We start from the raw sequence: 26,789 nt of genomic DNA, 5'->3' as shown, positions 1-26,789 counted from the left end.
CTTAAGCAATTGGCTTTGCTGGGCCTCTCATATATTAATTTAATGACGTCGATCTGCACCACCTCGGACCTCACCATATTAACTATAACCTTTTCTGCGAGAAAAGAGGCTTAAATACCGGGAATTCTTATGATTAAAACTGTTTTTCCTCGATATTTACTATGGAATAGGAGTTTTGCTGTTAAAGTGGGTTTTTGAACGGTTTTAAACCGACTTAAATTGACAGAGTTTTGAATATATAGAACTTTATCATTGGAAGCAGGAGAAACCTGTCTATTCATGAGTATTTATCTGCAAATATATTGAAAGATGTTTGATCATTGTTTTTGTGTGTTTTTTTCTGGGTATTTATTGGGTTTAGTATGGTATTAATGTACCTTCTGGAGGGGTAGCGAAGAGTCCGGAAGAAGCGGTGAAAATAGCAGAGCAATTGGGTATTTCTAAGTGTTTTTATGTTGTAGATAGTGATCGAATGGATTAGGCGTTGGAGATTTTGTCGTAAAGGCTCAGGTTCTTACAGGAGGGAGAGGAAAAGGTGTTTTTGATAGTGGGTTAAAAGGGGGTGTAAAAGTGGGTTTTTCGTGGGTATTTTTTGAGTGAATGAATGTTTTGAATGAAGGATTATTAGTCCTAAGGAGGTTGGTCAATACGCAGGTCAAATGTTGGGATATACACTTGTAACGAAACAAACGGGACCATCAGGAAAAATATGTAATATGGTTTATGTTTGTGAAAGGAAATTTTCAAGGAAAGAGTGTTATATTGCTATATTGATGGATCGTACGTCGTATAAACCTATGATTGTTGTATCTTCTCAAGGCGGGGTTGATATTGAAACGGTTGCTAAAGAAACCCCGGAATTGATTTATACAGTGCCTATTGATATATCTAAAGGGGTTAGTCAGGATATAGCATCTAGTATTGCTGATAAATTTGGGTTTTCTGAGAAAACTCGGGATCAAGTTATTGACATTATATTAAAATTATATAAAGTGTTTATTGAAAAAGATGCAACTCAGATTGAGATAAATCCTCTTTCTGAGACGATAGATTATAAGATATATGCCATGGATGCTAAATTTGGATTTGATGATAATGCAGAATTTAGACAAACTGAGATATTTTCTTTACGTGATAAATCTCAAGAAGATCCTGATGAAATCAAGGCATCTAGTCTTGGGTTAAATTTTATTAAGCTTGATGGATCAATTGGATGTCTAGGTATGGTTTATTCTTAATGGGGGTATTTAATTTATGGATATTTTTAGTAAATGGAGCTGGTTTGGCTATGGCTACTATGGATATTATAAAGCTTAATGGTGGAGAGGTTTGTTTATGATTTTTGTTTTGTTTAATAATTTATTATTAGCCTGCAAATTTTCTTGGTAATATTTTTTAATTCTTTGCTTTTTTTCTAAATTATAAAGACGTTGGTGGCTCTGCTAGTGCTGAATCGATCAAGGAGGCATTTACTCTTATTGTTAAAGATCCTAAAGTAACAACTATCTTTGTGAACATATTTGGTATTATTGATTTAAGATTATATGACCAACTAACGGTTTAGGTGGGATCGTGAGATGCGATTATATAGCACAAGGTCTTGTTTCAGTCATGAAAGATTTGAGTCTTTCTATTCCTATCGTTGTAAGTAAATTTTTGACTATTTTTATATGATTTAATTGTTATTAAGGTGCGTTTACAAGGTACGAAATATGAGGAAGCACAAGACATATTAAATAATTCTGGTTTACAATTTTTTTCTTATATTGGTTACTATATAAGTGATTGATATATAATAGATACTAATATCTTTTTAGATCTTGATGAGGCTGCTTACAAGGTTTTTAATAATTGATAATTGGTTTTTTTAATTTGATTTAGGCATGTTATTTTAGTAAAATTATCAAATTGTCAAGAGATATTGATGTCGATATAAGCTTTAAGCCTTTATAAGTAGCTATAAAATGAATAGGTTATAATATCTAAATAATTAGATTCCCTAATCTATTTTGTTAATTTTGTGGCTTTTTAAATTAAATATTATGTTTTATTAAATATTCAGTATTTTTATTAGATGCTTTAGGTATGACATTCAAATTTTAAAAATAGCCTGTAGATCTTTTTTTTAACAATGATTAATAGAAATCAATGTTTTATTAAAATAATATATTTTAAATAGTTTTAAATAGTTTTTTATGAATTCCTATACATTATATCCTATATCTAAGAATTAGTGTTTTATTAAATTGTACAATAATAATAATATAAAAATGGTAATGATAATATACGAAAAAGTATCTGTTACCATATTAATTTTTAAATAAATCTATCTTTGAAAATCTTAAAAAATTAGTAAAAATAAAAATATTGACTATACAATTTCATAGTGTGAGTTTAATGGTATATATACATGGCAATTGGGTTTTTAGTTTTTAAGTACAAGATATCCGTTTTCCATTTTTGCTATTCGTGTTACGAGTTCAAGTATAAGATCACGATTTTTTGGATTCATTCCTAATTGTGGTTTAAATGATTTAAGAAGCTCCTTTGCATTCATTTTTTTAGATTGTATAGCATTTTTCAATTCTTCTTCAGTTACTAAATAAGAATCTATTATTGTTAGAATCTATAGACTAAGAAGAAAACAAACGATTAGATGTAGATTCTGAAGTATTAAATGTATCAGTTCCTGAATCCGGACTTAGCGGTGAATTTAAATTATGATTTTGAAAATTATTTATTGTTCGAATTTTTATCTTTCTAGAAGAATCACTAGAACTAAGGTTTGCTGAATCCTCCAGATTATTTGGATCTGAGTCTAGTTTGCGTCGCTTATTACGCTCCGGAGAAGCTTCCCTAGGAGATGATAATGTTGATATAGATGATTGGAAAGAATTCTCATATGAAATTAAATGTTGTTTTGGTAATTTTAGTGTAACAAGATATGGTCTAGTAGAGCTAATAGAATTAAAACTGCTCTGACTTTGTGCTTTCAAAGCACTGGATAGTGCTAAATGTTTTGTGAACTCATTTGATAAACTATTTGATACTTCTGTAGATAATGTTTTAGACGCCATTGAAATATTCTTGTTAGTATTCAATTCACTTTGTATCATATTCTCTTGTAATTGCTGCTTCTTTTTATCTTTAATTATTTTTTCCTGTTTTACTAGATTTTCCCTTTGAAAATTAGATGTATCTGAATCTGTTTCCTCCTATAATATATATATTAACATAGAAAACAAACTAATCAATAAATACCTCTGATACATATGGATTATTCTCCTCATCTGTTTCATATATATGATTTTTTTCATGATAAGTTAAATATTTTCTCATTTTTCTTCCTTCTTTATCCATTTTTCTCTTTTCATCATATGCATTTTCGCTCATATATTTATCTTCATCTCCTAATGAATTCGCTGACCTCATTTCTCGCTTGATTCTTTCCTTCACATTGTTAATCTCTATATATATATATTTATTTATAATAATTTCACCTCTAACTCCCTATTATCCTCCTCATTTCCTTCAATAAACGGCGTTTCTTCATCATCTGCAAACTCCTCATTAAAATCTAATTCTTCATACCCATCCCGATCTCCCTTAATACATTAATACAATATTTTCCATATTATACTTCTCCATTTATTTTTACATTAAATTCCGATTTTCTTTGTGATGCTACCGTCTTTAAACGATATAATGGCCCTGATGCATATTCTTCATGATTATTTTCCTTGATTTCTTTCTTCATAAACCAACGAGGAACAATAATACGCTTGTTCATCTTTAATACATAAATATCTTTTAAAATTAAAAATTCTTCTTATTTTCATACTTTTGCTTCTGCCTCATCAATAGATAACGTCTGATATCGACTTTTTTGATTAAACCTATAATACTTATTCGCCGGTACTACTTTAAACCCATTTTCCTGTCCATTTTATAAACTTTTTTTTTCTTAATTTTAACCCTTATACATACCGCAAATACAAAAAATACATAGTTATGAGATTGCCCTCCTTCCATCGTCCCAATCCATGTATTCCGTCCATCAAAATCCTCCAAAACCCATGGAACTCGTTCTTCTTGTTTAACCCTCCATTCCCCCCCATTTACCCTATATCCTTTCCTCGTCTTTCTCCTCATAATACCCGTTCTTCCGCCTTGATTTCCCCCTTGTATACCTGTTTCTTGGCTATTATTTTTCGACCCTGTTTCTGACATGGATTCTTGGTTTTCCGTCGTTGACATTAAATCTTTTCTATGTAAACGAACTGGCGGTGTAAATTCCGTTAAAGGATCAATCATTCTACTAGAATGGAACTTCAAAATATGATGTTTAGTTCCTTCAATACTCTTAGCAACTGATGTAAGTTTAAAGTCCATATATGTCGGTGTTTCTGAAAAACTAATGCCATGATGATCTTCCTGCTTAACTATTAACTGTTAGTACTCTGTTTAAGCTTATAAAACTCTATTAATCTGTACAAACCATAGATTTCCTCGTCTTGAAGCATTTGTGAGGTTTATTGAGGTCTATTGGAGTGGTCGTCGCTAACGTCAAAAAAAGTTTTATTACGGGAGGGTATAGATTTAGTGGATTATATTGAGGTAAATAGTAATTAAATAAGATTTATACATAATTATTGGGTTAGATTTAGTATATAAGGATTTTGAATGAGAAAAATTGAGTTATTTTTGGGGGAGAAATTGAAGAATTTTATGAAGATAGATAAAGGCTTGTTTGGATAGGAAATAGTAGGAATAAGAGGAAATGGAGAGTGTCGATGGGATAGAAGTAGATGAAAGTATTGTATTAGAAAAAGAAGCGGAAAAAATGAGTGAAATTTCGGGATATTGTGAGGAAAAAGGTGAAGAAAAAGGTGAGACGGGGAATGATATGAGAGAAATGAGGGAATCGCTTGAAAAAATGGTTATTAAGTCGGTTGATGTTAGTGGGAGTGGATGTGTTGGTATTTATGGGGGTAATTTTGGAGATAAAAAGGGAGAATATAGTTTTCGAGATATAAAATATTGTGAACCTAGAGATTATGGGATTTATGTTAATGGAAGAGTTATATGGAGGAAGGATTATGATGAGCATTTTGTTCTATCAACGTTTATATCGCATACTTTGGGGCATATAGTACCAACGGATGAAGAGATATGTCAGAAGGAAAGATTTCGATTTTTTTTGAGTAAAATTCTTAATGCATGTAGACCATGTATGAATTTTGAATGAATGAATGTATTTTTATGATTAATGGTTTATTAGCTGCGAAATTGGTTTTATTTGGGAGTGTAGCGAGTGGACTTGCGATTGTTAATTCAGATATGGATTTTTGTGTTATGGATGATTCATTAGATTTGCGTACAGACGAATTTTTAAAAATTTTTTCTGAAGAAATTAAAAAATATGGTATATTTGTATTTTTTTTCTTTATATTTAAGATTAATTTTACTAGGTATGGAAACTACATTACTTTTTCGAACTAGGATTTCTATAATTAAGGTTAATAGCAAAGGTTCTTTTAATTTCCCACAAGGAATTTCATGTGATATTGGATTTAATAATAAACTTGCAATATATAATACTAGACTTTTGGCTACATATTCTAAATGTGATCATCGTGTAAGGAAAATTATTTTATTTGTAAAATATTGGGCAAAAAGACGTAAAATAAATGATCCATATCATGGAACTCTTTCAAGGTAATAATTTTTGAATAATAAATAGTTAAATGTGTTGAAAAAGTAAATAGTTATGGATATGTTTTACTTATTCTGCATTATCTTATAAATATTGTCCCAATTCCTCTTTTACCAAATTTGCAGCAAATGAAAGCAACATCTAGAAGACCTATATCTCAATCAGAGATTGAATGTGAAGGTATTAAGAAATTATATGTCTTGAAATTTTATTTATATTATCACTAGGGTATAATGTTTGGTTTTATAAAGATATCGATATTTCTAGTTCTTTTTCAGATAATACAGATAGTTTGGGTAAACTCATTTATGGATTTTTTTATTATTATGCATATCAATTTAATTGGAAAGATCATGTTGTAAGCATAAGAACACAAACTGGTCTTTTAACAAAGCAAGAAAAAGGATGGACTCAAGCAGTAAGCTAAATATTTTTCTTTTTTATATTTTTTTCATATTTATAATTAGATGGAACGGGTTTTTGTCTCTGATAAAATATTCAAAGACCGTTATATTCTTGCAATTGAAGATCCTTTCGAAATTACTCATAATGTTGGAAGAACTGTTAATAAACAAAGTTCTCATATAATTAGAGGTGAATTTTTTCGTGCTTCAAAATTATCTAGTTCAAAACTAAGAAAGAAAATATTTAATGAATTATGTGAAGAACGAATCATTATATATAATTTCTTAAATACAACATAAAATCGATATAGTCTTTAATAATTTTTTTATTATATTTGTATTCTAATATGTTTGTCTTTATATAAATTTGATTTCAATTTCTCTTATATTTATAGATATCGACTTTCAATCTTTAATATTTCTTACTTTTCTTAAATAACATATAAATATGATACAAATATATGAATCTTCTGATTATGTTATTTCTTTTAATTATGATAAAACACTTAAAGGAACAATAGAACTGTTTAAAAAATTGGTTCAACGACTTTCTGAAGCTGGATTGAATATTCAATGTCATAATGACAATTTAGACTCTATTTTTCTATTTATAAGTTGTTCTTCTTCTAGATTACATTTAGAAGCCTCTAATTCTCGGTTTTTCTGTGTTACTTTATAGGAATAATCATAACAAATAGATAGACGTAAAGATTGGTTATATGGAATAGAAAAAGTGTCACCTTATATGAGAGATGATGAAGAAATAACGGTTTCTGAAAGATTAAGACTTATTTATGATATTATTTCATTGCCTGTATCAGAAGGAGGTGCAGGAATATGTCTTGATTTAAATGAATGGAAATTGGTTAAATTTATCATTCCTCTTCATGATTATAAATTTAATAAGGTATTTTATTAGTAAATTGTATATATTATATGAATTTATTAGAATTGTATGAATATGATACTTAAAAAATGGGTTTTAGATGAATCAGATTTAGATATTTTAAAGAATCATTTTGGAGAAAAGGTGATTATTAAATATAAGAAATATAGATTTTAAAGGAACAGATTGCTTTATACTTTTTTTTTATTCAGTTTTATATTTTATGGCTTATATTTCCTACAATTTTTGGGCTTTTTATTCATTTTTTTTTTCCAAGATATTATATAGTGTTTGCAATTACTATAACATTATGGTCTATTATATTTATACGAATGTGGAAGATGAAGGAAGTAAAGCTTTCATTGCGATGGGGAGTTTATGGTATTAGTAAAATATATCAGAGACGTAGATCATTTATGGGAGATAAAATTGGAAAAGATGCAATAAGTGGAAAAACTATTCTTGTTTTTTCAATTTGGAAAAGATTACTTTGGAAATTTATTTCTTTTTTATTTCAAATGGTATTTTCAATTGTTATCATTTGTATTCTTACTGGTATTTTTTTCGTGGAAATATACTTTTTAGAGATCTATGATGGTCCTTTTCAAAAATATTTGGTTAGAATAAACATTTTAAGATTAATTGAATCTAATTGATTAAGGTCATTGTTCCTTCTATTTTGTTTATGATGTTTATTCCTATATTTTCTATTATATATAATATAATGTCAACTTATATAAATTATTATGAGAATTTTGAAACAGATATTGATTTCGAATCTTCATCTATTCGCAAGGCTTTCTTAGTAAACTTTATTATTTCTTATACTACATTATTTATTATCACATGTTTTTATGGTAATTTTAATTTATTGTTACTTATCATTCTTATTACTTTTAGTACCATTTGGTTCTGATATTATTCCAAAAATAAATATAATAAATATTCAATCTATATTCATAGATTCAAAAAATATAGGAATTAAACTATTTACTATAAATTCAAATAAATTGAAGAAGCAATTCATTTATTATATGATCACTGCACGAGCTATAAATTTCTTTCAGCAATGGACATTTCCTTTTCTATTTAGATTCTTTTTTAGTATTCTAAGAAAGATTTATACTACCAAGTTTTCAAGAATTGGCTATGAATATATGAATAATTCTTCAAAAGAATCTGAATTTTTGCAAAAAATTCGTTCTCAGACGACATTACCTGAATTCTCAGTTTTTGATTCTTATTTGGAATTGATCATTCAGGTATTTTTATATTCTTTTTTCATTCTAGCTTCATTGATCTCTATTAGTTTGGGTATATTCTTTTATTTTCAATTGTTTGGCCTTTAGGCTCTCTTTGCTCTTTTTTAAGCAATATAATTAAGATTATTTCTGATTATATAAAGCTTCTTTATACTACAAAACGTTCTATTCCTTTTCGTACTGATACTATTGGCTTATGGGCTTCATATTTAACGTTATTAAGTTGGTTAGGTGCCATTCTTATGACTATATTCATCTATTTTCACAAATATTCTTCAAATACATATATTTTCTCTGAACTTGTTGCTCTTGGCTTTCTTTCAAATCATTTATATACATTTTTATACATTATTTCTAAAAAAATATTTGGATATATATTTCATCAACAAAAATATATTCTTAGGGAATACTATTCACTTAAAATTGATCATTTAAAAAGATCAATGGATGACAATACTGCAAGTTACAAACAACATCAATATATAAAACATGATTATACTGATATTATTCAAACTGGTACTTGTATTATCACTGATTTCTTCAAAAAATACAAAAAAGAATAAAAATAAAATATTACTTTCAATAACTTTATGGATATTCTATTTATTAAGGTTTAGATACTGGTTTAAGGCTAAAAAAAACAAAGGTTTATGATAAAAAAGACCTAGAAAAGCTCTTAATCGTAATATCGGGTTTTAAACCTGTTAAAAATACTGTTTTTGATAAGAGTTTATTAGAGTTATCATTTACACTTTATAAGAATGGGTTTAACATCTATTTATGAAGAAGATATTACATCTTTTTATACTAGAAAAATTGAAGAAGCAGAATTACAGGTTATATTATAATTAATTTTTTTTTAAATTATTTATAAGGACTAGATTAATGAAAAAACACAGAATCTAAGAAGACTTGAAGCTCAACGTAATGAATTGAATGCGAAGGGTATATATTTTCTTTTATTGGATCTTTATTTTTGTATTTTTAGTACGTTTATTGCGTGAAGAACTTCAACTTCTTCAAGAACCGGCATCTTATGTTGGAGAAGTTATTAAAACAATGGGAAAGAAGAAAGTCTTAGTAAAATGTCAACCAGAAGGAAAATATGGTTTTTTTTTTGTATAAAAAGACGAATTTTTTATAATAAATTATATAGTTGTAGATATTGCAGATGGGATAGATATTAAAAAGCTTACGGCAGGACTTCGGGTCTCTCTTTTGTCAAGTTCATATACTCTTAATTCTATACTTCCAAGCAAGGTTGATCCTCTTGTATCTTTAATGATGGTAGAAAAGGTGCCAGATAGTACATATGAAATGATTGGGGGTTTGGATCAACAAATTAAAGAAATTAAAGAAGTTATTGAGCTTCCTGTTAAGCATCCTGAACTTTTTGAATCACTTGGGATTGCACAGCCTAAAGGTGTATTATTGTATGGTCCTCCGGGTACGGGAAAGACCTTACTTGCTAGAGCAGTAGCACATCATACAGATAGTAAATTTATTCGTGTTAGTGGTTCAGAACTTGTTCAGAAATATATTGGTGAAGGAAGTCGTATGGTTAGAGAGTTATTTCTTATGGCAAGAGAGCATGCGCCGTCTATTATATTTATGGATGAGATAGATTCTATTGGATCTACAAGAAGTGAGGCCGGTAATCGGGGTAGTGATTCAGAAGTCCAACGTACAATGTTGGAGTTGTTGAATCAGCTTGATGGATTTGAGCCGACGAAAAATATTAAGGAAAATATTTATATTTGCATATCTAAAATAAAATAATGTAATGTAGGTTATTATGGCAACAAATAGGATTGATATTCTTGATCCTGCATTGCTTCGTCCTGGTAGAATTGACCGGAAAATTGAATTTCCTCCTCCTACATTGAAGGCTAGGGCAGATATATTAAGAATTCATTCAAGATCAATGAATTTAACTCGAGGTATTAATTTGCAGAAAATAGCAGAAAAAATGAATGGTTTTTCTGGGGCAGAAGTAAAAGGCGTATGTACAGGTATGGATGATTGATGTATTAAACATTATTTTTACTTTTAATAGAAGCAGGATTATACGCCTTACGTGAGCGAAGGATATTTGTAAGAGAAGAGGATTTCGAGCTTGCAGTATCTAAAGTAATGAACAAAGCGGGTACATCGGATGTTAGTTTATCAAAACTCTTTAAATAGGAATATAATTTCTAGTCATATGTTTTGTGCATTATCTTTAAAGATCATAATATTTGTATAAAAACTATTATTTTTGTTTTAGCATTGCTATTTTTTTATTTCGCTGAAAATTGTAGATATTGAACTTAGTTTATTAGACGGTTTATATTTAGAGAAAGTTAAACAATTAAAGCTAGTAGAAATAACAAGAGTCTTTATATAATACTAAATGTTTTATTAACTATATTTCAAATATGATGCATAAAGGATTTTATTATATTCTGATTAATTTTCAAGTGCTTTTTTTAATTCATTCCATCTTTTTTTTAATGCGTTATGTTCATCATGAATCTTTAAATGTTAAAATAAACTTATTAAATGTTATAGAGTTTACCATGGCTAGTTCCATTTTTGTTTGTGCAAGTTCAGTCTCTACTTCTGTTATTTGATCTTCAAGTATACGATTTTTATTCATCACTTGTAGATTTTTGTTTAAAATCTTTTGAATTTCAGATTCCATACGTTTTTCAATTTCTGCTGGCTGGGTTTTAACTGTTAATTCTAGCTCAGATACTTTTGAGATTAATCCTTCATTTTCATCAATTAGTGTGGCTATCTGAATTTTATTCTGGATCATAGTGTCTGCCAGTTTAGTATTTTCCTCGTTCTAAATAAAAGGTTAAAAAAGATAAAAATAAAGAAAAAAATATGGACCAGTGTATTAAGAGAATCTTCAAGGTCTTTTACTTTAAGAGAAAGTGAAGAATTTTCTGACTTTAATATGTTAATTTCGTTCTCTTTTTCTATTTCCGATTCTTTGATTTGTTCATATTCTGAAGCATACTTATAAAGTGCATTTTCTGCAATTTCTACTGAATATGCATCATTAACGAATTCATCTACTCGATAATCTGTTGCATGAGTTAGCCAAGATAGTTTTGCTGTTGATTTTTCGGGTGTCTAATGTTGTCAATTAAAACTTTTGTTAAATATATATATATATATTACGCTATAGACAAAAAAAATTTTTTCTTTTAGAAAACTCAAAAGCTGGTCAAATTTTAAAGAAATAATCTCTTCCTCATTCTTCTTCATCAAAGCAATAGCAAATTTAAGAATTGAATCAATGCCTTCTGCTATTACTACATCAAAAATTCTTGTAACCATATTTATCGGAAATTTATAAGCAAAAAGCGTTAAAAACCACTGGGATGCATACATAGATGCTTTAACTCCTTGTCTACGAAGATGAAGATAGATTGCCAGCAATTTATCTTCCATTAATCGCTCGAATTGATATAAACGTAAATTTAGTCCCGGCATACCCGGTACATAAAAACTTCGGAAATCATAATCTTTCATAAGTTTAACAAACATGCAAAATGCTTCTTCATCTGACATCTTAATTCGTAAGTTTTCTCTTTAAATAATGGAATTTTTTACATAAAGTAGTAATGGACCTGCTAAAAAAGCTGTCTTTTATTAGTTTGTTTTTATTAAAAAAAAATATAACAAACCCATCCCCTGAGTGTACCCCACTTCTGGATCATACAAACTGTATGCTTTAAGGATTCTATATAGTCTTTCCATAAATTTTTTTTATTTTAGTTGTTTGACGTAGGTTAAAATTTCGAATCTAAGTTATGTATAGGAATGGAGGATTTGACATGAAAAAAAATATTAAATATTATATGAATATTGCTCCATTGCCCTAAGAATAGGTTTTGGAAAAGTACGATGAAGATCTCTTCGTATAATTTTTTCGTTAGGTGCATTTTGGTTAATAAGTGTATGATATATATATTCCATGTCAGTATTTTTAGAAGAAGTCATGGTTTGCCAAATAATTCCACGAAGTATAGGCGGAACCCCTGAAGAAATAACATTGGATAATTCTTCTTTGTGCTTTTTAACCACAAATGAATAATCACTAATCATAAGTCTGAAAAAATCTGTAAATTTTTAGTATTATAATATATAATAAAATATATATACCCCAATCAATAGTCTCATCATTAGGCACTTGTTGATATATCTTTTCAAATTCTTCTCTCAATTTTTCGGTTGATGTTTTATCTGGTTTTTTTATTGATATAGGTTGTTGGCTTCCTTCTTCAATAATACACGATGTTTGCGATTTACTTCGGATTTGCGGTGAAATAATCGGGATTCCCGCATTTCCCTGAAATGGCGATCGTGTTAATGATGAAATTATCGATCCTGATGACGCTGATCGTAGCCATCTAAACGGATTTTTTTGCTTATTTGAATCCTTTTCTTCCATCCCTTCTTTTAACTCTTCTTTCCCTTCTTCATCCTCTAAATACTCTTCTGATTCTTTCTGCGATATAGAATTCTTTCTTTCAATCTGCTTATCTTCTTCCACTTCTATATCTGTTTTTATCTCATTTTGCTCCGATTTTCTCCTTTTCAAATCCTCATATCCTTTCCTCTTATCCTTCATCCCTTCATATCCATTTCCAATCTCTTGAAGAACCTCTTCTACCCTCAAATATTCCTTTTTTTCCTCTTTTACATTCTTATTACTTATATAATCCCTTATATACCCTATTTTATCCGCTTTTTCTCCCTGAAAACGCAATAAACCTTCTACCCTTCATAAAATCTCTTCATCTACCTCTTGTTTTCTCTTTAATTCCTCTTCTTTCCCCGCGTATATCCCATCATTCTCCATATTCTCGTTTTTATTCATATCTATCCTTCCAGGCGTCCTTTTTTTACCGGAAAAAAACTATTCCCCTTCTTTTAAATCATACAATTCCTTTTATACTCTTGTTTCCCTGTTTCTCCCATTATTTTCCTCATTTATTCCCTCTTTTTTTTTTCCACTTATTTATGTCGTCGTCCCTAAGCCCCTCTCCTCGACCTTATCTCCGTTACCCTTTAAAAAACTAACCAACTTCTTAAAATAAAGACTTATTAAGTCCTTAAGAGTTAAGAAACTCTCTCAAAAGATCGGATGAATAAGCCATTGTAGGGATTGTAAGGAATCTTAAGAGTATTGGTTTGAGTTGAATAAAGGAAGAGTATGAAGATAAAGAGAGAAGTGCCGAAAAAAATTTCTCAGCTTGTATGTCTATAAATAGGAGAGAATAAGCCTATTTTTGTTTGTTTTTACGTATATAATTGCTAATTCATTGTGTTTTAGCCGGTAGAATTAAAGGGAGTGATTGATCGGGCGTTAGAAGTGCCGGAAGAGGAGCTTCCGGGGTTATTGAATGGATTTGAAGAATGGAAGTATGCGCGAGGGGATTTATTTCATTGGGTTGGGTTATTGAACGTTTTTGATGGGATATTTGAAAGGGTTTGTAAGGAATATGTGTTAAAAAATGTGCAGACGGTAGCATTTAATTCAAAAACAAAGGAGTTGCTTATTGCTATTCTTCGGTTTTCAACGATTCTTTTAGATAATTGTTCTAATAGAAATATATATAATTCGTGCAATGTAAGTATTTATGGGGGGGGAGGAGGGGGGAGAATTAATTGGATGCTAAAATGATTTATCGATAGTATCTTAATGATCTTTTATATAGTACGGATATTGATATTGTGGAGCATACGCTGTCACTTTTATTGAGACTTGCGCAAAGAGTGGGTAGTCAGAGGTATTGTAGGTCGAATTATTCAATTTCATCGGAAAGATGTTTAAAACTTTCAATGAGTTTACAGCAATCATCGCAGGAACGGGGTACATCGGAAATTGATATGTTTAAGTTGTTATCGGATTCGTATTTAGCGGATGGATGTAAAAATGTATATTATGCGTTTTTTCGTCATTTAAATCCAGTCGAAGCGATAGCCTTGGTTTCGAATAAGTATTTGATTGAATTTTTTGTTGGAAAGAGGGTTAATGTTGTTTTTTTATTAGGGATAAAGAGGCACAGGTGTCCACGCCTACGAATAAAGCTAAAATGAAGGAGAATTCGTCTTTTTCTCCTGTTGAATCGGTGGAAGATTCATTGGAGGGTATGACAGTAGTTAAGATTAGTTTTGAAAAATTTTACAACAAACAACTTGAGGATGTTCTTAATGAAGCTATATCTACATATAATATTCCGGCAGTGAACCATTTTGATTTGATGTTGAGAATTAGATTTGCGAAATACGTTCATGATAAAAAGAAAAGACAACAGTTAGTTTGCATAAAAATTCTTGCGATAGCTGTTTTAAGTAATTATGATACGTTTAATTTATGTATTTATCTAATATTATTATAGCATATACTGTGCAAGAACATATATTACATTCTCGTTTTTTTATTTATGAGCCAGATATCACAACGAATCTCGCATATCTTATTCATCCGGATAATAAAATATCTAGGGAAATAGAAATAGTTGCATTTTATGCTCTTGAAGCATTAGCACATCATAGACCGAAATTGATGGATGTTCTTTCTGCATTGAATGCATCAGTGAGCCATGGGGTTTTGATGTACGTTTTTAGAACGATGATAATAGAATTGGAAAATCCTGCTTCTACAAAAACGTTTTCGAAAGAATATGTTGATGCTTTGTTTTTGCTTATTCATTATTTAACAACTACACAACAAGGAGGAAATATGTTAACATCTGCGGGAATTATTCTTTCTCTTATTCGATTGTTAAAAAATAAAGCACCTAAAGCAATTAGAGCAGTTACAAAGGCGACTAGTTTACTCGATCATTTGACTTACGGATTTCCTTCGACTTTTAATGCATTTTGTTCTGCACGAGGATTAGATGTTTTAGTAGAACGGATTAGGGATGAAGTCAATTATAATATTAAGACGTTTTCTCAATCTGATAAGGCCTCGAAAAGTGTCTTAGAACATTCAATGTCTCAAGAAAGATTCGTTATTTTGAAAACTATGTTAAAGTTTACTTTACATATGATGCAATCTACAGGGACTTCTGATGGGTTACGAAATCTTATTGACTCGCCTCTTTTAGAGACCTTAAAAAATATTTTCACTTATTTTGAGGATTTTGGATCTTCTGTTATTACGATGTGTATGATTTTTATTAGATTTGTTTTTTATATATTTCTTAACCTTGATTAGCTATAAATATTTTTTCGACTTTTATTTATAATGAACCAACATCATATAGTATTATTCATGAAGTAAAATTATCAGAAACGTTTTTGAAAATGACGTCTTCATTGATATTACCATCAGCGGATGTTATATCAGCAATACCTAGTGCTTTTGGTGCAATATGTCTAAATACCCAAGGAATGGAACTTTTTAATAGTATTAAACCGTTGCCTTCTTTTTTCAATATTTTTACATCTTCTTTACATCGTAAAGTTCTACAAGATAGTCAAATTTCGGGTATCTTAGGTACATCTTTTGATGAATTTGTACGGCATCATCCTAGTCTCAAATCAGACGTAATTGATGAAATTCTTTCAATGCTTAAAAAGGTTCTTGAAATGGGATCAGAATTAATGAACACGATACATGACCCAAATATGTTAGTTACATCGACTTGTGATAAATTAAATTCTCAAAATGGACAAAATGATGTAGTTATGAAAGAGAGGAATGATTATATAGAAGAAGACGAACGTGGTGTAAAACGACTTATAATTATTTGGCATATTGATTTCGTTTCAAGAGTAGGATTTATTTTTTTTTTTTTTCAAAGTAATTTATAATGATTTAGTTTCTTGAAGGTTTTTTTCAAAATTCTAGTCATTGTCGTGAATTTTTGAGAAATAATGGACTTAATATTCTTCTGCAACAGTATACGATTCCTAGTCTTCCCTATGATTTTATAGATACCTCTGCTGCATATTCTTTGTCGCATTTGTTTCGTATAATTAGTGAAGTGAACGTACAAAATGTTTTATTAGATATTATGAAGCATTTTCAAAAATCTTTAAACAAATTAGATATTCTGTTAGAACACAAGGGTATCGAAAGTTTCTTTGAAAGATATTTAAAAATACTTCCATCAGGACTAGAATTTATTTCAGAAGGAGACGAATTTTTAAAAAGTTTATCTCAAATACACTCTTTGAGTTCTTTACTTTCAGATATATATGAATTGCCTATATTTTCTCATGCACGTTCTGCTTTCTCATTTTTTCAATTATTTTTATCAAATCCTGAATTAGATGGACTTTTAGAGAAAATAGGCCATCTGATTCGCATTTGTGTATGGGAAAATATTAGACTTTTGAATGTAATGCCAAATAATTGGGAAGAAGCTACAAGGCTTTCGGATGATTTAAAAATTAAAATCAATGATAAAGAAAAAAAGGATTCGAAATCAGATAAATCAATTGATACAGATTCTAAAACTTTTCTTAATGTAAAAATCATGCGTTATTTACTTGTTCAGATTCCAACATCTTTGAATAATTTTTTTCAGGGTATAATTAGTGTAATATTTTAATAATTAACTAATTTGAAAAGGGCTTACAAAAATGTTAATAACACATCGATTTTCTGATGCTGGTCAACGAAAAATAGCTTTGAAGATTGCGAATATTATTGGAACAATTTTAGCTCGGCATTTAAAATGGGAAAAACTTGGTAAATCATTATTCTCTTTGATCTTTAAATTTAATATATCTTAGATGATGTAGAGCACATAAATAATAAATATATGTATTGGAGCACAATTCTTGGTTTTAATCAAGTAGTAATGTTGGAAGGTATGTTTTTTACATAATATGAAATAATAATATACCTTTTTTTTAGAAAAACAACAGCTTTCTGTGCAAACTATTGTACTTGTTGCATTTGATAAGTCCGGAGGATTGCAGACTATGCTGCAAATTCTGAAAATATTTTGGCAGGAAGCTGATAAATTATCTTCAATAACTGAAGTTTCTGATGATGTTCGTTCTATTATATCTCGTGTATATGATGGGATTAAGATTATTCTTCACTTTTTCAAGGCAATTACTTTGCCAAAAGCCTTGTTAACTTCTCTTCAAACTCTTGGTTTATCCTCTCGCGAAAAAGATAAAGAGAAACCTGATTATTTCAATTCTAATGAATTTATTGTTTGGCTTAGGTCATCTATATTTCCTTCTATTAAAGATCTTTGGTTTTCTGATATTTTATACAAAATGCCTTATTTAAATGCAAAATCTCTAATTCAAATCCTTAGTCAAGCCTTTAAAACTGATGGAGAATCAAATGGAAAAGCAGAGAATAGTACATCATTAGTATCATTTAATCATAGAGCTTTATCTGGACCTAGTGAAGATAGGATTCGTCAGCTTCGTGATATGGGCTTTATAAGAAGTGCTGCTGAAACTGCTCTTGCGCGATGTGGTAATCATTTGTCTACTGCTACTGAGTATCTTTTGGCGCATCCTGAATTGAACCAAGATGCTGGAACATCTGAAAGTCATGGAAATTCAGATTTGCCTTTAAATTATGCTGATTCATCCCATAATGAACAGATAAATAATAGCCCTAGAAATGTTGGTATGGATATAATTCAGGACCCATCATTTATATCTTTATTAAATCCCTCGAATTCTACTGAGCAGAATACATTTTCTAGTGAGGAGAACAGTGATCGAGCTTTTTCTAACTTGGATGTTGTAAAAAGGTCAGAAATGAATGCTTTATCTATGAAGGGTAAAGGAAAAGATAATTTAAAAATGCATGCTGGAGCGCATACTGATACGAATCTTACTGCTATTCGTAGATCTATTAGATCTAATTTAATTGAAAGGGCCCTATTATTATTGAATATACATAGTAATCTTGTTTTTGAATTATCTGGATTAATATTGGAAGCATTTGCATATTCTAACGAAAATTCCTGGAGTACATATGTTGTACAATCTATAGTTAATAATATACGTACATTGGAGAATAAATTTAAATTATCGGAATTAGATGGCTTACAAGCTTCTTCAATACTACACTTTCTTGGGTTATTAATTCATGATTCTTCTTTCTATGAGTCGTGTAAAGATGAAATTTTGAATCATCAAGAAATTTTTATCCGTTTTCTTACTTATGAAAATGATAAGCCTTCTCCTTGGATTGCGCCTGCACTTTTAGTATTCGAGCAGATTATAATAGCATCTATACAGCCAAAGCAGCAACCTCCTTTTTCAGTTAATGAGGAAAGTGTTCCAAAAGTTGTTTCAACTTTATTTTTTTCTATAGAAAAGGAATTGATTTTTGATTCAATATTAGAATTATTTAAATTAGAGATTCAGAAGATGGATGATATAGTTTCGCTTCTTAGAGTATTGGTGATTCTTACTCGTTCAAAAGATATGGTTAACTACTTTTTTGATAAAGACGGAATGCATTTATTATTTTCTATCATAAAATCTATTTCTGGAAAATATCACAGTGAACATTTACATGTCTTGATAATAACCATTTTAAGGCATCTTATTGAGGATTCGAATATTATACATGCTATAACAACTACTGAAATAAAGTCATATTTTAATCAATCGCGTTTTAGAGGGCTAGATATTAATGCTTTTTTAAGAAATAATACACAGTTTGCTTTAAGAGATCCCGATATATTTGTAGATGTGATTGAAAAAGAGTGTAAGTTGCTACGTTACGATTCGCATAATAGAGTACAACAAATTGCTTTGAAGGATTCAGAATCTCTTGAAAATCCTGTACAAGAGACTACATCTACTGATCAAATGCCATGTATATCGAAGCAATTGTCTCAAGACGAGGCATTGGAAACAAATAAGCAAGAACATTTGAACGGTGTTATTTCTTTTCTTTTATCTGAATTATTGGATTGTAAAGATAGTTTGGATCATGATGAATTAAAACTGCCTGAATTCAATTTGAACTCTGATATTGCAAACTTCGTAACAACAAATATAGAGCAAAATAAGACTTCTAATATTACTTCAAAGGAAAGCGAGTTTAAAGCTGAAGATCATCCTCAATATATGTATAAATGTTTTTTATTACAATGTTTGGCAGAATTATTATCATCATATAAACACTGTAAATTGGAATTTATTAATTTTTCGAGGAACTATTCTTTTAAAGGGATTGTTATTCCCTCAAAAATACGATCTATAATGTTAAGTTACTTACTATATGAAATTATTCCATATGGTAGTATTAATCCATCTGAAAATATACATATTAGAAAGAAATTCAGCACCTCAAATTGGGCTATATCTGTTATAATTTCACTGTGTGCTTCTACTTCAGAAACTCTTGATGAAAAGGATAGACCTGATATGATCTTTGTTCGTAAACTTGTTTTAGAAAGTATTTCAAAAGCCTTTAAGGATGCTTCCTGTTCTTTGGAACCATTGGAAATGCGATATTCTCGTCTTCTTACTCTTTCGGAACTTTGTTATAGATTACTTGTTGCGAGAGCGAATATAAAAGGTACTAGCAATCATACTTCTGATGATCACAAAAAAATTGCAAAATTAATGTTGGAGAAAAATTTTATGAGTATATTAACTGGAGCTTTGGCTGATATCGATTTGAATTTTCCGTCATCAAGACGTTTAGTTAGGCTGATACTTAGACCATTAAGAAAATTGTCTCAAATTGCTGTCGAGTTAAATGAGAATTCGGAAATTGAAAAACCTGGTGATAATGCTAGACAAGATGATGCATTAACCGATGCGTCTATATCTGAACGAGAACCGTTAGAAGAAAGAGAAGAAACTCCAGACTTATATCGTAATTCTGCATTAGGAATGTTTCATGGTGAAATGGAAGATAACGAAGATTCTAACGAGTTTGATTCGGATGATGATGAAATTTATGATGAGATGGATTTTGATGAAGAAGATTCAGAAACTGGAAGTGTGTTAAGTGATGAAGACAACGATGATATTGATATAGGAAGTCAACAAAATGGAGAAATGGATGTATGTTGGAATTTTTTTGGAAGAAAAAACTAATAAAATTAAGGTTGAAATTATACTTGATGATCAAGTAGATACTGATGATGATATTAACGAACAAACGGAATTAGGTTCTAATGATCCTGTTGAAGATCCCAATAGAGTTTCTGGAGATGAAGGTTTTGATGCTGAAATTGATGATGAATCTGGATGGCAAACTGAATCTGAGCATGATCCTCAAAATAACATTGAAAGCAGATCTAATCAGTTGCATTCGTTGTCTAGTGGTGCCCAGGGAGACAATGAAGCGGATGCTGATGTATTAATTGATGATGATAGAGAAGATCAGGGAGATGATGACGATGATGATGACGATGATGATGATGACGATGATGATGATGATGATGCAGAAGAAGCTTTAATAGAAGAAGAACTTCTTCCTAATGATATTGATGAGATAGAAGCTAATGGTCAGTGGGGCTGGAGTTCTATCGATGATATTACAAATGATGATGATGATAATGGAATTAGTCGTTCAAATAGGAGATCATGGCTTGCTATAACATCAGGAGGGTGTCATTTTATTAGTAATAATTATATTGTCTATTTTTTATATGTGCTAACTTTGAAAAACAGGTGAACCAAATGAACAAGTATTTCGCCGGAGATCTAGGATTAATAATATAGGTGAAAGTGGCATTAATCCTTTATTGATAGATTCCACAAATATGTCTCAGAGACACACATTGCAAAGTCGTGATAGTTTTTCAAGATCTGATAGTTTTACAGATTGGGTACAATCTATAGAACAATTAATAGGAGGAGGTGCTGTTCAAGTATTGGGTGACGTAATGAATAGGGTTAGTCGTCAAATTAGGGGACCTTTGCAACATGCTATTAGAGTTGAAGTTAATACGGGCAATGGTAGCCTATTGACACGTGAAGTAGAAAGGATGTTTGGTCAGCGTTCACAATCACTTCAACAAAATCAAAGATCTTCTAGAGAAGATCCAATTACTGCTGTTGCTACTTGGTCGCCGACATCAACTAGTCAAAGATGGTTTGATGAAGCACGTTTGATTTATGGTAGTGGTGTTGTGGAAAAGGCGTTATTGTTGCTAAATTCATTAATGAATGTACTTGCTCCTCAAGCAATTAAAGATGAAAAGATTCGTAAAGAGAAGGAAAAAATCTTAGAAGAAGCAAAAAAGAAACAAGAAATATCAGGGAAGTCGGCTGAAGATAATAACGAAGAAAATCGGTTAGAAAATGAACTGCATGATAATGAACCGGAAAAGGTTGAGAATAACACTGTAGGTTCATCTATTATGGATGGTGTTGAAAGTACTTCTGCTCAAGCTCAAGAACGCTCTACAGAAGAACCTTCTGGATTGCCTTCACGTGTTACTGTTATGCTACGTGGCAATGAGATTGATATTACTTCATTAGATATTGATCCTACTTTTCTTGAAGCTTTACCTGAAGATATGAGAGAAGATGTCCTTACCCAGCATATTAGGGATAGAAGAGTTGCGGAATTAACTAGTCACTCATCTGATATTAGTCCTGAATTTTTAAATGCTTTACCGGAGGAAATTAGGGAGGAATTGTTGCAACAGGAGGCAGCTGATAGAAGAAGAAGAGAGAGAGAACAGCAAGCTCATGCATCAAGAAATAGTTCTAATGCTCCTACTACGGGTCCGATTGAAATAGATCCTGTGACTTTTTTGGCTACACTGGATCCATATCTTCGAAGACAAGTTCTTCTTGATCAAGATGATGAATTTTTATCACAACTTCCTCCTTCACTTGCTGAAGAAGCAAATACACTTCGAGAAAGGTCTTCAGGAAGATTGGGACAGATATTTCAAATATCTGCATCAACTCATCAACAAACTAATAATGCACCATCGAAAAAATCTTCAGTAAAGCACGAAATAGCACAGCTTCTTGATAAAGCAGGAGTTGCTACATTGGTTCGTTTACTTTTCATTCCTCAGCCTAATGGTAAAAATCCTCTTCATGATATATTATTAAATGTTTGCAAAAATCGTCAAAATAGAATTGAAGTGATAAATCTTTTGCTTTCTGTATTACAAGATGGAACTAATGATTTATATGCGGTTGATAAAAGTTTTTCTCAAATGTCTCTTAGAGCAAAAAACACATCTACATTAAAGTCAACTCCTAAGTCTAAAACATCTAAATATTCTCTTTCTTCTTTTCTTCAATCAAATAGAGAAAATACCCCGAATTTGGTTACACAACAATGTATAGAGGCTCTTGAATTTCTTATTCAATGGAATGAGTATTTACCTTCCTATTTTTTAAATGAACATGATCATATAATTCGTCCACGACGATTTAATTCTCGTAAAGATAAGGGAAAGGATATAAGCACTAAGGGATCTAAATATGCTATTAATATATTGTTAAGTCTTCTTGATAGAGACTCGATTTTGCAGAATTCTAATATAATGGATCAATTTTCTCATTTACTTTCTATTATAACCCGACCATTATTAGTTCTTAAAAAAAGAGGGAAACAGGATTCTGAATTATACAAGAATGCGGGAACTTCTCAGGCTCAATTTGAAATTAATGAGGATATAGTTGAAGAAAAAAGTGAACATAATGCTGACTCTCATGATGATACTGACGCAAAATCTGTTGATAATAATAATAATAAAGATCAAGATATTAAAAATAAAAATAGGCTTGTGCTGCCACCATATATTCCTGAAAACAATTTGAGACTTATTGTGAACATTCTTACTTCTAGAGACTGCTCTAGCAAAACTTTTCAGCATACTTTGGCTGCTATGCAGCATTTGTCTATAATTCCTGGGTCTAAAGATATTATTGGTGATGAACTTGTTTGTCAGGCTCAAGCATTTGGTTCGAAATTATTGGGACAATTGGATGATTTGATTCAACAAATTCAAAATGCATCTTTTGGAATAGAGTTTCAAGGTGCTGCTTTATCGGAGTTCTCTCCTCCCAGTTCTGACCAAGCCAAATTGTTACGAATACTTAAAGCTATTAGTTACCTTTTTGAACAAAAGGAAAATTCTCAGTCTTCCGAAACTGAGAATAATAATGATTTATTTAGACTTTATGATTCATTGACATTTCGTCCACTTTGGAAAAAATTAAGTGCATGTCTTTTAGCAATTCAAGAGAGATCAGATATGATACATGTAGCAACAATTTTGTTGCCATTGATAGAAGCTCTTATGGTTATATGTAAAAATACGGCGTTAAAAGATATATCTAAATTGCCTCATGGATCTCGTCAAACAACTCCTTCAGAAGATTCAATGGAATATATATTCTTTTCTTTTACTGAAAACCATAGAAAAATACTTAATCAAATGGTTCGAAATAATCCATCATTAATGAGTGGTTCTGTTTCTCTTTTGGTAAAAAATCCTAAGATTTTGGATTTTGATAATAAACGAAATTACTTTAATCGAAGACTACATGATCGTGGAACTAATAGGGAGCATTATCCACCTTTGCAACTAAATGTTCGTCGTGAGATGATATTTTTAGATTCATATTTAGCCTTGTATTTTAAATCAGGAGATGAAATGAAATATTCAAAATTGAATATTCGATTTCATGGAGAAGAAGGTGTTGACGCTGGTGGATTAACTCGTGAATGGTATCAAGCTCTTGCTAGACAAATGTTCAACCCTGTAAGAATATAGTGTTTGTTTTAATTATTTTAATTTGTTATTAGGATTATGCGCTGTTCATTCCCGTTGCTGCTGATCGGACTACATTTCATCCTAATAGAAGATCAGATGTTAATCAAGATCATCTTTCATTTTTCAAGGTTAGTATTTTTTTATTAATAGATCTATTTTTAAAAAAAATCAAGTTTATTGGCCGTATTATTGGAAAAGCTCTTTATGATAATCGATTGTTAGATTCACATTTTAGTCGTGCAGTTTATAAAGTAATTTTATTATTATTATTATTATTTATATGTTTTAATTGTTCTGTAGAAAATATTGGGGAAACCTGTCTCTTTAAAAGATATTGAAACACTTGATTTAGAATATTATAAATCATTAGTTTGGGTAGAAATAATTTCATATTTTTCATTCATTATATATTAATGCTTTTAGATGCTTGAAAATGATATTACTGATGTTATTACTGAAACCTTTTCTGTAGAAACTGAAAATTATGGTGCAACAGAAACTGTTGATTTGGTACCTGGAGGAAGAACTATACTAGTCACTGAAGAAAATAAACATGAATATGTCAAAGCTGTCATAGAATATCGGCTTATTGATAGTGTTAAAGATCAATTGGATAATTTTCTTGTTGGTAAGTATTCATTTTTAATCATATTATTTTTATATTGATTCTTTAGGGTTTTATGATATTATACCTCCAGATCTTATCCAAATATTTAATGAACAAGAATTGGAACTTCTTATTTCTGGTTTGCCAGATATAGATGTTGATGATTGGCGTCATAATACTGAGTAAGTTTTGAATTTGTCTTTTTTTTTTTAGCTTATGTAAATAGATATTTCAATTATACTGCATCATCACCACAGATACAATGGTTTTGGAGAGCTGTTCGTTCTTTTGATGATGAACAGCGTGCAAAATTGCTTCAGGTAAAATAATATATATCATTATTGTATTATATTCACTTTTTGTTAGTTTGCAACAGGAACATCAAAAGTTCCTTTGAATGGCTTTAAGGAACTTGAGGGGATGCAGGGTATACAGAAGTTTTCTATTCATCGTGATCCTACATCTAGCGATCGTCTACCTCAAAGTATTTTTTTCCTTTTTTTTTAATAAAAAATTGAAATTTCTAGGTCATACTTGTTATAATCAAATAGATCTTCCAGAATATGGAAGTTATGAAGCACTTCGTTCTGCTTTACTTACTGCTATAAATGAAGGTTCTGAAGGATTTGGTTTTGCATAACAAATTATATCACTTATTAAATTTATTTTAAATTTATAAGGCATATAAACTATTTATGCTTATAGTTTTTCTGTTCTTTTAGATAAAATTATAATTTATGGATTTATATGTATATAATTAAATATATATATTATATTATTAAACGTTAATCTTTTCGCTGATAACGTTAACCTGATACGACCCTTAAAGATGGTCTTTTTTACTCGTATAAACTGTGCTAGATCCCTATGGAAAGGTTTATTTAATGATTATATATTAATTTACTATTTATCACTGATTTTTTAGGTCCAAATCTTGCTTCTTTTTCCTTATCTTTATCAAATGCTTCAAAAGATATTCCTCCAATTAAAACTCAAGAAAGATCTTGTACAATTCTCCCTAGTTTTGTTGGGTATTTTATGTTAATAATTTATCTTTTTTTAACTTTCAGCTTGCGTTTTTTGGTTCATAATGGAAAGGATTATGTGAATGTTCTTATAACAGAAGATGTGAGATTTTTTACAGTAACTTAGCTTTTTTTTAATGAAAACACATTAGATGGTTGGTCATAAGCTAGGAGAGTTTTCTCCAACACGAAAAAAGTATTTTAAATGGATTTTTTTTGTTTTCTTATCATTTTAGATTTTCATATAAATACACGAAAAATAAGTGATTATTTATGGATGTTATACCTTTTACAATAACGTGTTCATCTTTTACTTTGTCTTACTTATCTTTATTTTTTACAATTCTTTCTAAAATACAGGGTATTCAAAAAATGTTCAAATATATAAAAATAATATAGGATTATCTTCTAAGAATGCTTATTCTTCCTTTATTTCTATTATTTCATTGTTTTGGATCTTTTTTATACATTAAAAATCAAATGAATGTCATAGGTTTGGAATCAAGACAAATATATATATGTATTCTTTCTGAATCATTGGATTTCATATGGATAGTATATGGGATCTTGGTTTAATATGTTTTTACCAAGTATTAAGTTTTGTATTTTTTACTTAGAAAAAATCTGGAATCGTATGTCGAATTAAAGACATATCCAAGGATTTGAGTTAACTAAAATTATGGAGAATCCTCATGAAGAACAGCAGAATGCTTTGATGGCTCGTATTGTAACCAATGTTGTATGTTTCTTAAGTTTTATATTTTTTTTTTATTTTTTTAAATTAGGAAAAATTGAATGAAGCTATTATGGAATTTAATCGCTGCATTCAAGTAAAAATATTATTCTTATTCTAGATTTTTGATATATTTCAGGAAATTAATATGGCTAATATGAATTTGGAGTTAATTTCTCAAATGTGGGCTAATTATGGACGCAATGTACGATTTCATTTAGAGGGAACAAATCATCTTGAAAAACCTCTTTAAATAAATTTCAGAAACAAAATAATGGTATATTATATTGGGGGGAGTCTAAACAAGGTGTTTTAAAGCTAAATAAAATTTTATGGTTTTTTTTCAAATCTATACATATTATTTTCGATTCTTTTTTTTTTATCTTTCTTTCTTGCAATTTGATAGGATAGAATTTCTTTAAGTCTATTGGTTCTTTTTATTTGAG

General features: G+C 29.9%; 10 protein-coding genes across 10 annotated transcripts; 7 read left to right on the top strand and 3 right to left on the bottom strand.

The window, feature by feature from the left end:
- Positions 1-83: 83 nt before the first annotated feature.
- T552_01904 (hypothetical protein) lies at positions 84-1,997 on the top strand. The gene is made up of 12 exons (XM_018370465.1): positions 84-186; positions 243-311; positions 362-434; positions 482-581; positions 629-1,221; positions 1,269-1,327; positions 1,370-1,385; positions 1,428-1,523; positions 1,565-1,644; positions 1,691-1,769; positions 1,818-1,840; positions 1,882-1,997. Exons 1-12 carry the CDS (start codon positions 130-132, stop codon positions 1,951-1,953), a joined length of 1,317 nt encoding a protein of 438 aa, XP_018225751.1. The 5' UTR covers positions 84-129; the 3' UTR covers positions 1,954-1,997.
- Positions 1,998-2,379: 382 nt separating this feature from the next.
- On the bottom strand, positions 2,380-4,560 carry T552_01903 (hypothetical protein). Its single transcript, XM_018370464.1, has 8 exons — positions 4,499-4,560; positions 3,988-4,442; positions 3,842-3,937; positions 3,659-3,790; positions 3,501-3,605; positions 3,262-3,450; positions 2,651-3,215; positions 2,380-2,610 (listed from the first exon to the last, which is right to left on the bottom strand). The coding sequence occupies exons 1-8, from the start codon at positions 4,521-4,523 to the stop codon at positions 2,426-2,428; spliced, it is 1,752 nt and encodes a 583-aa protein (XP_018225750.1). The 5' UTR covers positions 4,524-4,560; the 3' UTR covers positions 2,380-2,425.
- Positions 4,561-4,736: 176 nt separating this feature from the next.
- On the top strand, positions 4,737-6,466 carry T552_01902 (hypothetical protein). The gene is made up of 6 exons (XM_018370463.1): positions 4,737-5,231; positions 5,282-5,425; positions 5,472-5,718; positions 5,769-5,896; positions 5,944-6,134; positions 6,184-6,466. Exons 1-6 carry the CDS (start codon positions 4,781-4,783, stop codon positions 6,418-6,420), a joined length of 1,398 nt encoding a protein of 465 aa, XP_018225749.1. The 5' UTR covers positions 4,737-4,780; the 3' UTR covers positions 6,421-6,466.
- Positions 6,467-6,568: 102 nt separating this feature from the next.
- T552_01901 (hypothetical protein) lies at positions 6,569-8,844 on the top strand (the record flags this gene model as incomplete). Its single annotated transcript, XM_018370462.1, has 7 exons — positions 6,569-6,777; positions 6,823-7,027; positions 7,070-7,150; positions 7,192-7,623; positions 7,668-7,863; positions 7,907-8,268; positions 8,316-8,844. The coding sequence occupies 7 exons, from the start codon at positions 6,569-6,571 to the stop codon at positions 8,829-8,831; spliced, it is 2,001 nt and encodes a 666-aa protein (XP_018225748.1). The 3' UTR covers positions 8,832-8,844.
- Positions 8,845-9,005: 161 nt separating this feature from the next.
- On the top strand, positions 9,006-10,452 carry T552_01900 (26S protease regulatory subunit 8; the record flags this gene model as incomplete). Its single annotated transcript, XM_018370461.1, has 6 exons — positions 9,006-9,104; positions 9,150-9,213; positions 9,257-9,376; positions 9,425-9,945; positions 10,058-10,280; positions 10,325-10,452. Exons 1-6 carry the CDS (start codon positions 9,030-9,032, stop codon positions 10,450-10,452), a joined length of 1,131 nt encoding a protein of 376 aa, XP_018225747.1. The 5' UTR covers positions 9,006-9,029.
- Positions 10,453-10,671: 219 nt separating this feature from the next.
- On the bottom strand, positions 10,672-12,067 carry T552_01899 (hypothetical protein). The gene is made up of 6 exons (XM_018370460.1): positions 11,949-12,067; positions 11,875-11,903; positions 11,440-11,832; positions 11,146-11,391; positions 10,826-11,098; positions 10,672-10,782 (listed from the first exon to the last, which is right to left on the bottom strand). The coding sequence occupies exons 1-6, from the start codon at positions 12,019-12,021 to the stop codon at positions 10,717-10,719; spliced, it is 1,080 nt and encodes a 359-aa protein (XP_018225746.1). The 5' UTR covers positions 12,022-12,067; the 3' UTR covers positions 10,672-10,716.
- T552_01898 (hypothetical protein) lies at positions 12,066-13,300 on the bottom strand. Its single transcript, XM_018370459.1, has 3 exons — positions 13,070-13,300; positions 12,427-13,021; positions 12,066-12,383 (listed from the first exon to the last, which is right to left on the bottom strand). Exons 1-3 carry the CDS (start codon positions 13,142-13,144, stop codon positions 12,112-12,114), a joined length of 942 nt encoding a protein of 313 aa, XP_018225745.1. The 5' UTR covers positions 13,145-13,300; the 3' UTR covers positions 12,066-12,111.
- Positions 13,301-13,436: 136 nt separating this feature from the next.
- Positions 13,437-25,271, top strand: T552_01897 (hypothetical protein). The gene is made up of 20 exons (XM_018370458.1): positions 13,437-13,522; positions 13,601-13,897; positions 13,963-14,267; positions 14,321-14,622; positions 14,670-15,443; positions 15,494-16,053; positions 16,101-16,812; positions 16,856-16,975; positions 17,020-17,097; positions 17,144-20,289; positions 20,333-20,852; positions 20,902-23,966; positions 24,011-24,106; positions 24,152-24,229; positions 24,279-24,353; positions 24,402-24,606; positions 24,653-24,767; positions 24,812-24,905; positions 24,952-25,069; positions 25,113-25,271. The coding sequence occupies exons 1-20, from the start codon at positions 13,481-13,483 to the stop codon at positions 25,223-25,225; spliced, it is 10,815 nt and encodes a 3,604-aa protein (XP_018225744.1). The 5' UTR covers positions 13,437-13,480; the 3' UTR covers positions 25,226-25,271.
- A 104-nt stretch (positions 25,272-25,375) lies between these two features.
- On the top strand, positions 25,376-25,923 carry T552_01896 (ribosomal protein S19). The gene is made up of 5 exons (XM_018370457.1): positions 25,376-25,460; positions 25,511-25,616; positions 25,656-25,713; positions 25,763-25,806; positions 25,847-25,923. The coding sequence occupies exons 1-5, from the start codon at positions 25,415-25,417 to the stop codon at positions 25,875-25,877; spliced, it is 285 nt and encodes a 94-aa protein (XP_018225743.1). The 5' UTR covers positions 25,376-25,414; the 3' UTR covers positions 25,878-25,923.
- A 320-nt stretch (positions 25,924-26,243) lies between these two features.
- On the top strand, positions 26,244-26,640 carry T552_01895 (hypothetical protein). The gene is made up of 3 exons (XM_018370456.1): positions 26,244-26,349; positions 26,396-26,440; positions 26,483-26,640. Exons 1-3 carry the CDS (start codon positions 26,290-26,292, stop codon positions 26,594-26,596), a joined length of 219 nt encoding a protein of 72 aa, XP_018225742.1. The 5' UTR covers positions 26,244-26,289; the 3' UTR covers positions 26,597-26,640.
- The last annotated feature ends 149 nt before the right edge of the window (positions 26,641-26,789 follow it).

The sequence above is a fragment of the Pneumocystis carinii genome (assembly GCF_001477545.1).
Source record: "Pneumocystis carinii B80 chromosome Unknown supercont1.8, whole genome shotgun sequence".
NCBI classification, from domain to species: Eukaryota; Fungi; Ascomycota; class Pneumocystomycetes; order Pneumocystales; family Pneumocystaceae; genus Pneumocystis; species Pneumocystis carinii.
Note: the sequence above shows the minus strand (reverse complement) of the source record. Positions and strands in the feature narration are given on the sequence as shown.

What these genes read in the sequence shown, in the direction of transcription:
- T552_01904 (XM_018370465.1), top strand. Translation starts at nt 130, where the DNA reads ATGATTAAAACTGTTTTTCCTCGATATTTACTATGGAATAGGAGTTTT. An exon ending in CTGCAAATATATTGAAAGAT is followed by an intron (nt 312 to 361) that starts GTTTGATCATTG and finishes TATTGGGTTTAG; the next exon opens with TATGGTATTAATGTACCTTC. An exon ending in ACAATTTTTTTCTTATATTG is followed by an intron (nt 1,770 to 1,817) that starts GTTACTATATAA and finishes ATATCTTTTTAG; the next exon opens with ATCTTGATGAGGCTGCTTAC.
- T552_01903 (XM_018370464.1), bottom strand. Translation starts at nt 4,523, where the DNA reads ATGCTTCAAGACGAGGAAATCTATG. An exon ending in AGGATAATAGGGAGTTAGAG is followed by an intron (nt 3,451 to 3,500) that starts GTGAAATTATTA and finishes AACAATGTGAAG; the next exon opens with GAAAGAATCAAGCGAGAAAT. An exon ending in TTCAGAATCTACATCTAATC is followed by an intron (nt 2,611 to 2,650) that starts GTTTGTTTTCTT and finishes TAACAATAATAG; the next exon opens with ATTCTTATTTAGTAACTGAA.
- T552_01902 (XM_018370463.1), top strand. Translation starts at nt 4,781, where the DNA reads ATGGAGAGTGTCGATGGGATAGAAGTAGATGAAAGTATTGTATTAGAA. An exon ending in TATCATGGAACTCTTTCAAG is followed by an intron (nt 5,719 to 5,768) that starts GTAATAATTTTT and finishes AAAAGTAAATAG; the next exon opens with TTATGGATATGTTTTACTTA. An exon ending in AAAAAGGATGGACTCAAGCA is followed by an intron (nt 6,135 to 6,183) that starts GTAAGCTAAATA and finishes ATTTATAATTAG; the next exon opens with ATGGAACGGGTTTTTGTCTC.
- T552_01899 (XM_018370460.1), bottom strand. Translation starts at nt 12,021, where the DNA reads ATGGAAAGACTATATAGAATCCTTAAAGCATACAGTTTGTATGATCCA. An exon ending in AAGATTCTCTTAATACACTG is followed by an intron (nt 11,099 to 11,145) that starts GTCCATATTTTT and finishes CCTTTTATTTAG; the next exon opens with AACGAGGAAAATACTAAACT. An exon ending in CAAAAATGGAACTAGCCATG is followed by an intron (nt 10,783 to 10,825) that starts GTAAACTCTATA and finishes TAACATTTAAAG; the next exon opens with ATTCATGATGAACATAACGC.
- T552_01898 (XM_018370459.1), bottom strand. Translation starts at nt 13,144, where the DNA reads ATGAATAAAAACGAGAATATGGAGAATGATGGGATATACGCGGGGAAA. An exon ending in AATTAAAGAGAAAACAAGAG is followed by an intron (nt 13,022 to 13,069) that starts GTAGATGAAGAG and finishes TTGCGTTTTCAG; the next exon opens with GGAGAAAAAGCGGATAAAAT. An exon ending in TGATGAGACTATTGATTGGG is followed by an intron (nt 12,384 to 12,426) that starts GTATATATATTT and finishes AAAAATTTACAG; the next exon opens with ATTTTTTCAGACTTATGATT.
- T552_01897 (XM_018370458.1), top strand. Translation starts at nt 13,481, where the DNA reads ATGAAGATAAAGAGAGAAGTGCCGAAAAAAATTTCTCAGCTT. An exon ending in TTTAAAATGGGAAAAACTTG is followed by an intron (nt 16,976 to 17,019) that starts GTAAATCATTAT and finishes AATATATCTTAG; the next exon opens with ATGATGTAGAGCACATAAAT. An exon ending in ATCATCTTTCATTTTTCAAG is followed by an intron (nt 24,107 to 24,151) that starts GTTAGTATTTTT and finishes AAAAAAATCAAG; the next exon opens with TTTATTGGCCGTATTATTGG.
- T552_01896 (XM_018370457.1), top strand. Translation starts at nt 25,415, where the DNA reads ATGGTCTTTTTTACTCGTATAAACTGTGCTAGATCCCTATGGAAAG. An exon ending in TGCTAGATCCCTATGGAAAG is followed by an intron (nt 25,461 to 25,510) that starts GTTTATTTAATG and finishes CTGATTTTTTAG; the next exon opens with GTCCAAATCTTGCTTCTTTT. An exon ending in ATGTTCTTATAACAGAAGAT is followed by an intron (nt 25,714 to 25,762) that starts GTGAGATTTTTT and finishes AAAACACATTAG; the next exon opens with ATGGTTGGTCATAAGCTAGG.
- T552_01895 (XM_018370456.1), top strand. Translation starts at nt 26,290, where the DNA reads ATGGAGAATCCTCATGAAGAACAGCAGAATGCTTTGATGGCTCGTATT. An exon ending in CTCGTATTGTAACCAATGTT is followed by an intron (nt 26,350 to 26,395) that starts GTATGTTTCTTA and finishes TTTTTAAATTAG; the next exon opens with GAAAAATTGAATGAAGCTAT. An exon ending in AATTTAATCGCTGCATTCAA is followed by an intron (nt 26,441 to 26,482) that starts GTAAAAATATTA and finishes GATATATTTCAG; the next exon opens with GAAATTAATATGGCTAATAT.